Here is a 15,088-nt window from a genome sequence, read left to right as displayed (position 1 = left end):
TATCTTTTCAAGTTCTATTTAGTCCATATGTGTCAAACTCAAGGGCAGCGGGCCACATCCGCCCGTGTAATTATATCCGCCCATGAGATCATTTTATATACTGTATTATTGTTATTAAAGCCCGGTATATGAAGCGCTGGTAACACAATAAACTACAGATCCCATAATGCAGCGCTTCAGCTGCCTTGCATCAGGGTAACCTGAATGCAATTCAGAAGATACAGAAAACAGCATAATTAAATAAGAATCTGACACTTCAGCGGACGTTTTAACCCGTGCACAATCACAAAGTGATTTCAAGTGAAGCTGCTTTTATGGGAGACACAAATGCACCAAGTGCACCTTGCCCCACTTTCCCTGTTGCCAAGTACTGTTAAACCAAGTCGTCACTACGGTGTTCCCAAATACGCACTTTGCTGATAAACTGAGCGCACTGAGTTTGCACGGCGCTTTGGTGACTTTCATGAACAAAAAAAGTCCGTCTACATGCGGCTCGAACCTTGTGCATGTTTGGTAGCACATATCTGTGTGAGAAGCTCTTCTCAGTGATAAAGACTAACAAAACAGCACACAGGAGACGCCTCACTGATGAGCACCTGCAATCCATCCTGAGAATCTCCACAACACAGAACCTCACACCAAACAGAAACGAACTTGTGGCCAAAAAAAGAGGCCAGGCGACCAGCTCTATAATGACATATAAGCAAAGACAACTGAATGATTTGATTTGTTATTGCACGTAAGAGCGGGAGTTATCCATTTTAACAAGCAGCGTATTGCACTGATACGAAATAGCTGTGTGTGTATATATGTAGATATGTATGTATATGTATATATATGTTTATATATGTGTGTGTATATATATATATATATATATATATATATATGTTTATGTGTGTGTGTGTAAATATATATATATATATATATGACAACAACACTCATCACTCACAACAGTGACAAAACAATTACATTGACAATCAGGTTACGTTATTTTAAAAATGTTTCCTTTTCTTTTCATTGCTTCTTTAACACACTACTTCTCCGCTGCGAAGCGCGGGTATTTTGCTAGTCTATATTAATAAAAGGCAAAGCACTCACTGACTCATCACTAATTCTCCAACTTCCCATGTAGGTAGAAAGCTGAAATTTGGCAGGCTTATTCCTTACAGCTTACTTACAAAGGTTAAGCAGGTTTCATTTTGAAATTCTACACGTAACGGTCATAACGGTCGATGACGGTCGACAACGTCCGCTATGTTGAACTTTCTTATTTATGGCCCCATCTTCACAAATTTGGTAGGCGGCTTCCCTGTGCTAACCGAAACCGATGTACTTACTTATTTCGATGGTATGACGCCACTGTCGGCCACCATATTGAACTTTCCAACGTCGCCAATTTTCCAACTTCCCGTGTAGGTAGAAGGCTGACCCCATCTTCACGAAATTTGGTAGGTGGCTTCCCTGTGCTAACCAAAACCAATGTACGTACTAATTTCGGTGGTATGACGACACTGTCGGCCGCCATATTTAATTTTACAAACGTCACTAATTCTCCAACTTCCTGTGTAGGTAGAAGACTGAAATTTGGCAGGCTCATTCCTTACAGCATACTTACAAAAGTTAAGCAGGTTTCATTTCAAAATTCTATGCGTAACGGTCATAACGGTTGACAACGTTTGCCATATTGAACTTTCTTATTTATAGCCCCATCTTCACGAAATTTGATAGGTGGCTTCCCTGCGCTAATCAAAACCGATGTACGTACCTATTTCAGTGGTATGATGCCACTGTCGGCTGCCATATTGAACCTTTCAACGGTATTTGTTAGTTATGGGCCCATCTTCAAGAAATTTGGTACGCGGGTTCCCAACGCTAACTGAATCGAACTTACGTACATATATACGTCCATAGCCTGCAGCTCGGGCGGCGTTGGGTCCTCCATCCCAATGTCTCCCACGTTGCTGGCTGCCTGCCTATATAAGGCCGTCCATCGCTCTGGTCTCTACATTCCCTTCCTTGCTTCACCACGGGATTCGCGTCTCCCTGCTGATAACTGCAGCGTTTTTATTTAATCCACGGCTGCTCCGCTGTTTTATTGTTCGTTTATTACGATTTATAGTTATTGTGTAGGTATGTTAGACTTACTTTACATTGTTCAAGTACCCATTTCCTTTATCATTCCAACCGTACCCCCATTAACATGTCTATCGAAGTGATCACCATCAATCAAAGAACTGTCACTTATCGAGTGGTTTCCATGCCCGGAGATGGCACCTGCCTTTTCCATTCTCTTTGTTACATATTGCACGGCCATATCAGGCTCACTCTTGATATCCAGAGGAACGTTGTGTCTTTTGTATTGAAAGACTGGGACAGGTTGAAGGTGTGGACTGGTGACGGTACAGGAGATAATTATACTACACGGGAGCACTATAAGAGTGAAATACTTAAGCCCTTCACCTATAGTTCTGCTTGTGAGTTGATGGCTGCCACGGAATTGTTTGGTTGTCGATTTGAAGTGTACCGAAATGGCCAAATATTTTACACCTTTCAACAACCGCCAATGCCTCTTAAACATCTTAGATTCACAGGTGACAATTTCAGTGGTGGACACTTTGATGTTTATGAATATTTAAACTCTCAAAAGCTGAATGTTAAGTTATCAGTGAAACCGGTTGTATACTTACAACGCTTGACAGATGCAGAATGTCTCTTCAACACAAGTCCTGCAAATACTGTCGTAATTGAAACAAACCATGAAACTCAAACCGATTATGACAGCAGCAATCCAAGCTGTGAGATTTGAAACAAGATTACTTTTCACATGGCCAACTGTACGTTGCATGCTCAAGAGTAAGCTCGGCGCACAGCTTGGTCATATTACAACCGGAGGGCCAAACTGACAATGTGGTATACAAAATGATCCTTAACAAATAATTATTGGTATATTTTGTAAAAAAGTGTAAAAAGGTTTAATTTTCTTTTTAATAAATATTTTAAGGCAGTACTTCACCGCTGCGAAGCGCGGGTGTTTTGCTAGTATATATATTTAAACCAGGGATACTATATATCTAAATTAGAATGCAAACTCCATTGCTTTCCTACATAAAGAGGATTGTCCTTTCAGCAAACAGAGTCTTAGCCTTCCTGACGTAGATCGGCATACTATGAAACACTGCCAATAAGGAATACCAAAAATCACTGTGTGGCTTTTGGTCAATGTTTAACTGTTTTTTGGTCAGTGTTGAATGTTTCATGGAGTGAATAAAGGATGCACAGCGGCTTCAATCACTTTTTTCTAATACTAATAACTTGGCTTTTGAGAAGAATCTGTTGTGGGAGGGACAGAAGATGCTGGAGAAGCAGGCAGCAGGGTGAGGAGGTTGAGGATCTGTGAGAGTGTTTTATATAATGAAAGAAAAAAAGTGCTTTGGAATTGAGGACCCCCAACCAAGATGTCTTGAGAAGCAAAATGTGCCCCAATAAGACCTGGATTACAAGGCGGAAAAAATAATAATCTGTTCAATCAAATTAACGCAGAATAGGGCTCCATACTACTGAAATAAGAGCTGGGTTTGGGGTTTGGTTGGGGATGAAAAGAATTGTTTGAATGGATTAATAATAGATAATAATAATAATAGATTTTTGTTTCTTTTTCAAACATTCTCATAATCTTAAGTCTTGAAGTCACCTATTGCCTAACCCACTGCATGATACAGTATCCTGTTGTGTGTTGTATTATATGCATTATGACAGTACTGTTTCCCACTCAATACTTTAAATCATGGAAATTATCATATTGATTGCGTAAGCATTTTCATGACAAAGCCAAACACTTCAGACAACTGTCTAAAGTTTTCATGTATTGGTTTATTGGAAAATGTAGACTTTATAAGATTACATGTGGTGTTGTATAGTAAGCATGGTATTTGATGGCATATATTAGTTTGATGCTGGTAGTCACCTTTTACCTGTTTCTGCAGTGATAGGCTCCCTTGCAGTCATTTAATGTTAACAGGGTTAGAAAGCATACAGATGGAACTAGGTGGTTAATAGAAAACCATATCAAGAGAGCAAATTGGAAGAAACTCCAGACTAGGCTGTCATTAGCAAATAATGTAGATTCAGTTTCTTTTATTAGTTTGAATACATGTACAGTAGATTAAATAATAGATTGAAACTATACAGATATACAAATATAGATTAAGACTAATGAGTGTTACATCTGTGCTGTCATTTTAAGTGTAGTACATCTTTTTTTTTGTTTTTAATCGTGTAGTACTTTAAAATAAAATGAAATGCTCATGACTCATGAACTGTAGCTTTCAGATGAATGTACCACAAAACATCTCAAAACTAAATCTTGGTTTCTCACATACAAACAACCATAGTTAGAGCAAAGTGTGGTCTTCTCTACTTTTTCATTATCTCTTTGTACATGTAATGAACTCATAAATCCACTGAAAACAAATCTTAATTGCTGAAGTGTGTTAAATGCAGCTTTTCTTTTTCCCATCTGTGCTTCTTTGAGTTGACAGTGAACTGAAGATATAATGTCACTTTATGTCTCTTATATGTGAGCCTTTATACGATCATGTGTTTCTTTCTCTTCTTGCAATGTTATCCAAAGCAGCTAGTAATTTACATAAAGTTCCAAAAAAATAAATTGTACACACAAGACTAACAAACAAGCTAGATTGGATATTTATTTGGTTGATATACCAGAAATACTTAAAATACTATGTGCAAAATTTAGGTGTCGCCATGAGGAGTTTACAGTAAGGATATAGACTGTTGGTTTAGAGTTATCCAATTTCTACTTTCATAGTATTTTCATTCTTTTATAGAGATGACAGCTATTTAAAACTAAGTAGCAGTAAGCTATTCAATTCATGGTTCCCAGAACAGACTCCAGGGCTCCCCAAAAACTGTCTAGTGATTCTGTGGAATAGTATGTAATTTGTATGTAATTTTATTTGTTCATTTCTACTAAATGTCTGCTTTATTAGGAACTTGTTTCCCTACCCATGACATTGACTGCTTAACTGTTGACAGCATCATATATGTAGTCAGTGTTTTTAAAAGTGATAGGCAGCAGATACTAAAAGATTTTGTATGTATTTACTTAAATGGTGGAACTGATTAAACTAAAGGTTTAGGAGATTGTGAATGTATCTTGGTAGTGGATGCTTGATTTGCTTTTATGAGTACATAAAGTGCAGAATCTCTCCTAGATGTATTAAATATGGACATCAAATGTGTATTAAGTATTGGCCAACACTAAATGAAATAGACTGTAGATAAAAATGAACTTCTGAGGCTGATATGACTTATGGAGTCTAACAGCTTAGTACTGCAGTGATGCTGGAAAAAGAATAATGGTGTGCACAACAGTTTGCATTTTGTCACAGGTGAGGTGTCAAGAAAATAAACCTGATAATGTTTTTACTCGCTTTTCTTTAACCTTTAATCTGTTATTGTGCGCCTCTCTTAGACCACAATTTTCGTTGTTAGTAATGACATGCTATGATAGCCAGTGAGTGAGCTCTTACTGAGCAGGACTCCTGGAGAATAAGGGGAAACAATGGGTCGAAAGTTTGATCTCATTTGAGCACTCTCATCTCTCATGCACACTAGCATTTTCTAAAAGTGGTTTAACAATATTTTAACCAAAATACCTTTGTTTGGGGCATTGTCAGCATGTGACTGGATACATGTGTAGGTGCCAGGAAGGAAGGACCGGCATCCTGGCCGGGATAAAGGAAGGATTCATACTCAGTCATGAGGCCATAGTGAACGGACTGTGTGAACAGGCTTATCATGAGTCATTCCCTCATATGACAGGTGTCTGTGTTCCTCACGGCTGAACTGGATTAGGATACCTGCAGGGTGGCATGGAAATTGAAGTCCAGAAATGCAGCCCTGTCAGGGTCTTTGAGGACCGCCCGAGGAAGCCCACTGAAGCCCATTGCATCATGAATTTTGTGATCTTCCCATGAATACGTGGCCATGACTACAAACAATTCAAGATATGTAACAGATAAAACATTTTTTGTTTAAAAAAAAAAAGATTTTTTTAATTTTATTAAATTTATTAAAATCAAATAACATTCCATACACAACTCAAGTTTTACAAAAAGAAAGAAAAAGGTTTGAAACAAATCGATCCACACCCCTGAGACAGAGAGCTAGGCCAGCAATGTAAGACCTTATGCTAGTAAAGAAAAATGAATAGATAAAATAATAAATGAATAAAGATAAATGGAGTAAAAGAGGGGAGAGAATCAGCTTCCTCAATTTAAATGCTTATTCTAAAATTCTATTAGATCCAGCCAGATTTTGAAAAAGTTTTGTACAGATCCTCTTAAGTGCGAATTTGATTTTTTCCAGTTTCAAATAATATATAACATCAGTTACCCACTGACTTAGAATAGGTGAGTTAGGATTCTTCCAGTTGAGCAAGAAAAGTCTACGTGCCAATAGTGTAGTAAAGGAAACTAGAGTTTGTTTTTCTACACTTTAAGCCCATTTGGATGTACACCAAACACAGCTGTTAGTGGATTTGAAGGGATTGTGACATCCAAGCTGTCTGAAAGGCATTTAAAGATTTTGATCCAAAATGATATTAAGGGATGCGAAAATGTTGTCTTTGTTCAGATCTCTAAGTAATTTAATCCCAGATGTTTTCAAGGCATTAAAAACTGCGTACGTTTGATAGGGTGGGAAAAGGTGGTTCTCGTGCAGAGGTGCCACAGATAAAAGCTTCTCTGTCTTAAAATACCTCCTACATTGGTCCTATATTCTGATTGAATGAAGCATAATTGGGTTGTTAGTATATTGGCGATAACTTGTATTTATTGGGGTACAAAGCAAGGAATATAAAGAAGTATTGCAGGATTTTATTTCTATTGTGGACCAAACCTGTGTATGTTCGTATATTTCTGTCCATGTTTGCTGCCCAGTAATAAAATTAAAAGTTAGTTAGAGCAATGCCACCTTCCGCCTTAGGTCTTTGTAGGGTTGCCTTTTGAATATGTGGATGTTTTGAATTCCAAATAAATGAGGTTATGGTTGAGTCTAATTTCTTACAAAATGATCTATTGATGTATATTGGAATGTTTTGAAATAAAAAGAGAAGCTTAGGAAGGATATTCATCTTAATGTTAATTCTTCCAGCCAAAGTGAAATGAAGGGTTGACCATCTATGCAAGTCTTGCTTAATATTTTCCATACAGATGGCGAAATTTTGTTGATAAAGAGCTTTATATTTACTTGTGATGTTTACCTCTAGGTATTTAAACTGATCTGCGATGATTAAAGGGATGGTGTCCAATCTAATATTGTATGCTTGAGAATTCACTGGGAAGAGCACACTTTTATTTAAATTGATTCTGAGACCAGAAAACTTTTGAAAATCTGATATTGTTGTTAGGACTGCAGGCACAGTATTTTGTCGTTCTGATATATACAGTACCATATCATCTGCATATAGAGAAACTTTCTGTTCGAGTCCTTCTCTGATAATCCCCTTTATCTCAATAGCATTTCGGAGTGAATTGTGAGTTGCTCAATGGCGACTGCAAAAAGAAGTGGTGACAAGGGGCATCCTTATCTGGTACCATGCTGTAGTTTAAAGTAGTCTGAATTGATGTTGTTAATACAAACTGAAGCTTCTGGATTGGTATACAGTAGTTTGATCCATGCACAAATGTTTGGGTCAAACCCAAATTTCTCCAATGTAGTGAAAATGTAGTTCCATTCAACCATATCAAATTCTTTTTCTGCATCCAGTGATAATGTTATTTCTGGGGTGTTTGACTTTGTTGTTGAATATATTACATTAAACAGGCATCAAAGATTGGAAGCCAAGTGTCTGCCTTTAATAAATCCAGTTTGGTCTTGCGATATTACCGAAGGCAGCCCTTTCTCCATCCTTCTAGCTAGGACTTTGGAGAGTATCTTAACATCATTATTCAGAAGTGAGATTGGTCTGTATGATGCACATTTTAGTAAGTCCTTATTTTGTTTAGGAAAGACAGTAATTAATGCTTGTCGAAAAGCTTGAGGTAAAATTTTATTTTCTCTAGCTTCTGTAAATGTTGCTAATAGAAGGGGAGCTGACTGAGTTGAGAATTTGTTATGACATTTGGCAGGGTAACCATCAGGGCCTGCTGCTTTCCCACTCTGCAATGAGTTTATAGCATCTAGTAATTCTGATAGTGCCAGATGTCTATCCAGTTCCTCTGCCCTAAGAGTATCTATTTGTGGTATCACCTCCAGAAATTCCTTGGATTGTGTCTTGTCGTCTTTAATCACAGTATAGTATAAGGATTTATAGTAGTCTCTAAATGTGTGCATTATAATTTTTATGGTCAATGGTTTTATCTATGTGTATGCTGGTGATTGCTGGGATTGCATTGTAAACTTCTTGCTTGTGGATTTGTCGAGCTAAGATCTTATTAGCTTTCTGTACATGTTCATAATAATGATGTCTTGATTTAAGTATGAGTTGTTCGGTTTCTTTAGTTGTTAAGAGGTTGAACTTTGAATGCAGAGCCTGCCTTTTCCTATGAAACATCTCACTTGGACACCTGGCATGTTCTTGATCTATTCTAGTAATTTCGTTGTTTAGCTCTGTTACCTTCTTGGTTTCCAATTTATTTTTCTGGGAAAGATATGAGATAATTTGTCCTCTTAAGAAGGCCTTCAGGGTTTCCCAGTGTTCCTGCAGAAACCTCTGAAGGTGTATTTGTCTCTGAAAAAATTATTTTGCTTGGATATAAATCCTATACAGTTCTCGTCGTCTTCTTAGTTGGTTAAGACGCCATCTGTGAGATGAGTATGTGAGGCACAGTGATTTTAGCTCCAAAATCAAGGGGGCATGGTCAGAAATATCAATGGCTTCATACTTACAATATTTAATTGTAGGCAAGAAGTTGTTATCCACAAAGAATAATACATTCTTGAGTAGCAGTGATGCACTTGTGAGTAGAAGGAATATGCTCTTGAGTGTGGGTTTAAAATTTCCAGGGGTCTGAAAAGTTGTAGTCAGTTCAAACTGTGTAATTGTCTTTGCAGTGTTAGATGTCATTGCCCCTGTGGCAGGAGACCTATCTAGGTTTGGGTTTAAAACGCAAAGTCCCCAGCCATTATAATTTTATGAGTGTTCACATTGGGAATGGATGCAAATTTTTTGCATGGCATTTTGCACAAATTCCCTAAAATCGACATTATGTGCATAAATATTTATCAAAATCACTTTACAGTTAAATAAATTACCTATGACAATCACATACCTCCCCACAGGATCAGATGCTACATCTGATACTACAAATGAGACTGTTCTATGTATAAGAATTCCCACACCTTTAGTTTTCTTTGTAAAGCTGGAATGGAATATTTGGCCAGTCCAGTCTTTGTGCAGCTGAAACTGACCCTTGCTTATTAAGCGAGTCTCCTGTAAAAATACTGTTTTAACGTTTAGACCTGTTAGGTGAGAGAATACTTTCTTTCTCTTTAATTCATGATTCAGGCCTTTAACATTCCAGCTCACAAATTACAGATACTTTTTTTTAATCCCCAAGGGGAAATTCACATACTCCAGCAGCAGTATACAGGTAGTCCCCAAGTCACGGACATCCGACCTATGACTTACGAACGTGGCTGCATCTGTGACGCACGCACCTCAGTAACTGCTGCTCCATCATCTTTAGCCTGGGGACGCTGCAAGCGGTGGATGGAGGGGGTGATTTTGCTGCTCGCGCAGTGTAGTGTCCCTCGGGTGGCTCCGCCCACCTACAACGCCACCGCATCTACTGTTCCTGACTGGACACAGGCTGGATGGAGCGGAAGGGGGCGTTTCACTGCCTGCCGTCCTCACACAGCTGCCCCGTTTGTTTCCTGTGAGCGGCTGGTGATGCTGCAAGCAGTGTCCCAGTTGTGGTTGAACGGAGGCCATTGAAGGTGAACGGGGTTGTGGGGGTTAGCATTGTAGTGTGCCTCGGGTGGCTGCGATTCACTACCCGCCTTTAGCTGCACCGTGTTCGTTCTCGGCAGGCGGACGCTGCAGGTAGCATACTGTAGTGGAGGTGACTGTGTGGTGGGCGGGTGGTGAACCGCCCCGATTCATTCTCCATAGCAAGCCTGCTTGTACTGTTACGCACATAGCAGGAAGTTGCCTCTTGTCAGTACATCAAACATGTTGACGACGGGTCCCTTCCTGCTGTGATAGCTGTACAGTGCTGTGTAGAAGAGCTCATCTTAACCTTTTGTCTTCACCCTTCAAGAATGTCTCTGAAACACAAAGCTGATGCAAGTGCTGGTGATACAGTAAAGAAGAGAAAAACCATCACCATTGAAAATAAAGTAGAAATAATTAAAAGGTCAGAGTGAGGTGAAACTCCATCATTCATTGGCAGAGCACTTGGTTACAGTCGATCAACAATAGCATTTATTAAAATAATGACTGATAATAATCTGACTTGCATACAAATTCAACATAAGTAAAAACCTACAGTCCCTATCACATACGTAATCCGGGGACTGCCTGTACTGATAAAACCAATATTAATTAAAGACCAATAAAAGCGCAGTGCACGTTAAAAAATGCAAGGTGGAGAATGCAAGGCAGGTATAATAGTCAATAATCTTGCTTCTGAGCTTTTATTGTCAGTTTTTAGTCTTAATTGAAAATAAGACAGCTTTGACCTTACTTTGCAATTTTCCCAGGAGTTATTGCCCTGAAGGCTATTTTTACGTTGGCATTTATAATTACAAGGATTTAAACAATATATTACAGATAGCTTGTTCTCTTTCTCTCTCCCCTAGTCTGTCTCCACCCCCTCTCCCCCACGTCAGGCTGGTCACCATTTCCCAAAGTCCCAGTCCTTTAACATACCTAGAGACAGATCAGAGCGATATCTATTGCCAGTACAGTCCAATTACTACAGGGTGGTCCAGATCTAATAGTGCAATTTTCAGTTTATTACATAGAGAATTCACGAAAAATTATTTTTGTTGCTGATAGTAGCACCTGCCCTGCATTCCAAAATAGCAGGGAGATGGTTATCAGTCAAACAGCAATTCTTTTGTCTTGTATTGTTTTCCTACATTGCATTAAAAGTTGTATAATTAGATCTGTACCACCCTATATAAGCATACAATCTAATCTTCAGCAATCTTGAGATAGTAAAATAGTAAGACCAGGGAATGGTGTTAAAAAGTGGCTTTGGATTAGCATAGCAAACCCTAATATGATAAGAAAAATAACAATAAACCAAGGGTATGATGTTAAATAGTCTCCTTTAGAAGAGAAAAAAAAAATTATTAATTTCTTCAACATATACATACATATGCCTAAACAAAAAGTGTCAGAGAAGGGAAAAGGATGTATAATTATAGTACCAGTATCACTGCAAATGGATCAAACAACCGGCATAATCATCTTTGCCATGCCATGACAGAATGTGACTCATGATCGTAGTGGTAAAGATGTAATGCTTGTCTTGAATTTCCACTTTTAGTTTGGCAGGGTACAAGAGGCTGTATCTGAGCTCAGCTTTCCGTAAGCGCTCTTTAAAGTTGTAAAAAGCTGCACACTTAGCAGCTGTTGAGGGTGAGAAATCCAGGAAAATGTGGTTAATTTCAAATATAATATCTTGTTTCTTTCTGAGAAGTGACATTACATATAATTTTTTTTAATTGTAATTTCTCGAAGCGCATGATAAGACTCCTATGTTTTGAGGTTTTTGACCCCATATACGGTAAGCTGCTGCTATTTCAGTGTCAGATTTACATTCCTCTCCAATTATTTTAGAGAATAGATTCACGATTGTCTGGGAGACCTTCGATTCTAATATTATTCCTTCTGCAGCCATCTTCCAGTGCAGCAAGTCTGTCTTTTTTTGCATTCAGAATTTGCAGTCGATGCCAGATGTTCAGCTGTTTTAATTCGAGTCATGAATGTTTGCTTAACATCTTCCAACTGATCGCCAAGTGCTCTCAGTTTTTCCTCAAACTTAGATGTATTTTCCTAAATGTGTTTCTCAATTTTTTCCAGCATACCTTTAAAGGCTGCTCAAAGTGATTATATAATGTTTCTCCAGGTTTTTAATATCCTGCTGCAGCTTCTCTTTTGTCTTGAGCATACCATTTATTTCTTTCTTTATATCTTTCTTGAGCTCCTTTATGGCTTGAGCGGTGGCCGTGGCCATTGCAGCGATCATTACCTTCAGTTTGGACAGATCGTTTCAGCCTTCGTGCTCTGCAGGTGAAGTAACGAGCCCTGTTATAGCCGATGCTCATGAAGAATAGATGAAAACGCAGGCAATGCCATTTCCAGTTTCAATGGATCTTCTGGAATTGACAAGCTCTTGTGACCTGCATCACTTGCACATTTGCTCTCAACAAGAGACAATGAAGTTGCCCGGGGTCCAGGGAGATCTGTGCTTTCCCCCGTCTGCCCCGGGTCAGTCTCTGTAAGGCCATACCTTGAAGTTGGACTTGGTCTTGATGCCTGTCTATGCTTGGGTGTAGCTTTGGTTTTCTTTTCTGTTTCTTTCTGAGCCCCTTTCTCACCACTCATGTTTAAATATGCTTGCATATACTATAATAAAACCTCCTCGAGTTGGGTAGATACAGGATACCCCGGGATGATAAAAATAAGAGAAAAATTATTGCCGCCGCTAACTGAGTTCCGCTTCAGATGTCCATCTCCCGCAGCGGACGAGACCAACTATAAAAAATAGTAGGATTTAAAGGCAAATTTGTAATATTGTGGTCACTGAGTATACTGATTAATGTTCTTGCAAATTTCAGTACTGGACTTGTGAAGATCAAAATTCTTCCACTTTGTGTTTTTTTTGGTGTTCTAAAAAAATTGACAGTAGCAGCCTTTTCCTAATTTTATTCCTGTTGCTTTATTTCAACAGAGAGAACTTAGAATGGTTGGCTAGAGCAACAAACTGGGCAAAGTTCACTGCTACAGCGAGTCTGGGAGTCATTCACAAGGTTTGTCTTCCTTGTCTGTTTATGTTCTGCAACTAATGTTTAATGCCTAAGTTTTCACATTGCCACGTATACTGAAAAGTATTAAATTCTAATTTAGCTAGAGGTGTTGTATCCTTTAAGGTAATTAATTAAATAAAAAAAAACAAAGTGCGTTTAGGTTACAATTTAGAAATCCAGTGAATATTAAAAGAATGGTTATTGTGGTGAAAAAGCTGCAAACAAAGAAAAGGCTAGACTAGAAGACTATTGGTGGTAGTGCATCAATATACTGTGTGCAGTACTGACTAAAATTCTAAGGTTTCATCAGAAGAAACAGACCTAAGCAAAATGAAACACCTAAACATGATCTCTGTCAGGCAAGAAAGAGTCACATTATTTAAATGTAATGTGTTGCTTGGAAAAATAATGGTTATTAGAGTTTACTGGATTATTAGTTGCAATATAGTGTAACTGTACTACCTTTTTTATAGTATCATTAGAATATCAGTACTGTACTAATGCCAGACTCCAAGTAAACACATTACTTCAGAAAGCAAAATAAAACTTGAGTAAAATGTTAAGCAAAGACATTTGAAAGTGACGTAGTGTGGTGATGCTGCATTGACACATGTTGAAAAGAAAAAAAACTACTACTTAATTCTGGAAGTGCTTTGTATTTGAGAATGGAGAATTTTGGTGTGATTGCAGGAATAATGTTTATTATTTAAAAAAGCCAAAACACGCGCACACACATGCAGGTTTTTGTTGTTATAACTTTTATCCTATTATGATGTTACTTCAGTTAAAGATTTGTGTGTGCTTTTGTAGCGCAATAATGTAACCAATCATTTTACTTGTAGTGTTGCTAATTTGTCCAAGGGAGATAAATAATGGCAAGATTAAATGCTTAATACCATGTTCTACACAGTCCCAACAAAGGAACAATGGCTTCCCATTGATTGTAATTAGTATGTCTACAGATTAGAAGCCTCACAACTCTCTACTTTGTGGCTGTTTACGTATGTGTAAGTTTTACATTCTCAAATGAGAGAACTAATATACAGTTATTGTTTTCCTTTCAAAGCCTGTTGAACACATATAGAAGAACATAGGCAAAGGGCTTCTGACATTGTTTTGAATATTATTTTCATTTAATTGGCCTTAAACTGCAGAGAAAAAACTAAAAATTATCTTTGTGTACTTTCTAATAATTTTAACATTTTTATGTCTTCAATTTCCAGGGCCATGAGAAAGAGGCACTGCAGTTGATGGCCACATATCTGCCCAAGGACACTTCACCTGGTTCTGCCTATCAAGAGGGTGGGGGGTTGTATGCTTTGGGCTTGATTCATGCAAATCATGGTGGAGACATCATTGACTACCTCCTTAGCCAACTAAAGAATGCCAGCAATGATGTAAGAACGGGTTGCACCAATCACTCCATTTACCAAACCTTCCTAATTCAATTTCATGATAATTTCTTGTGCTTTGTTTATTTTACTTGTTGGATCTTTTTGAATAATACTAAGAATATAAAAACAATACTAAACAAGCTTAGATATCATTTAATTAGCTACTAACCTGTCTCATATCTTCACCCTCCCCATTCAGGTTATTCTCTTAATTTTATTTAGAAATGTTATAGTCTGTCTGACTCAGAGTGCATAATGATTTATGGATTTGGGGCTGTATTTTTTTATGTTGGTCCAGGTTCATTAATTTGCAGTTGTTTTGTAATTGAAGAATACTGTTTTTCCTGTAAATAATAAAAACAATGATGGTTTTCGTGTGTATACTTTAGCGAAAACCTGTTTTTGCAAGATTTATTTTATTTCTGATTGCTCTTATCCTTCGTAGATTGTACGTCATGGTGGATGTTTAGGGCTTGGTCTGGCTGCCTTGGGAACAGCCCGTCAAGATGTATATGATCTTCTTAAATCTAACCTGTATCAAGATGATGCTGTTACAGGTGAACATTCACATTTTTAATATGCCTGCTTATTTTATTGGCCTTTTGCAAAAATATATATTTTTTTTCTTAATTTGAAGGAGAGGCAGCAGGACTGGCCCTTGGTTTAGTGATGCTTGGATCCAAATCAGC

The 15,088-nt window shown here is 37.9% G+C and overlaps 1 protein-coding gene across 2 annotated transcripts in view; it reads left to right on the top strand.

The window, feature by feature from the left end:
• The window catches only part of psmd1 (proteasome 26S subunit, non-ATPase 1), a 190,908-nt gene that overhangs the window by 46,364 nt on the left and 129,456 nt on the right, over positions 1-15,088 (top strand). For both annotated transcript variants that reach the window (XM_039766396.1, XM_039766405.1), the window contains 4 exons: positions 12,930-13,008; positions 14,229-14,402; positions 14,845-14,956; positions 15,037-15,088. The exon at positions 15,037-15,088 is cut by the window's right edge and continues 145 nt beyond it. In XM_039766396.1, the coding sequence (XP_039622330.1) occupies positions 12,930-13,008; positions 14,229-14,402; positions 14,845-14,956; positions 15,037-15,088 (417 nt within the window). The remainder of the gene's footprint in view (positions 1-12,929; positions 13,009-14,228; positions 14,403-14,844; positions 14,957-15,036) is intronic.

The sequence above is a fragment of the Polypterus senegalus genome, chromosome 1 (genome assembly GCF_016835505.1).
Source record: "Polypterus senegalus isolate Bchr_013 chromosome 1, ASM1683550v1, whole genome shotgun sequence".
Classification (NCBI taxonomy): domain Eukaryota; kingdom Metazoa; phylum Chordata; class Cladistia; order Polypteriformes; family Polypteridae; genus Polypterus; species Polypterus senegalus.
This window is presented reverse-complemented; position numbering and strand designations above follow the sequence as displayed.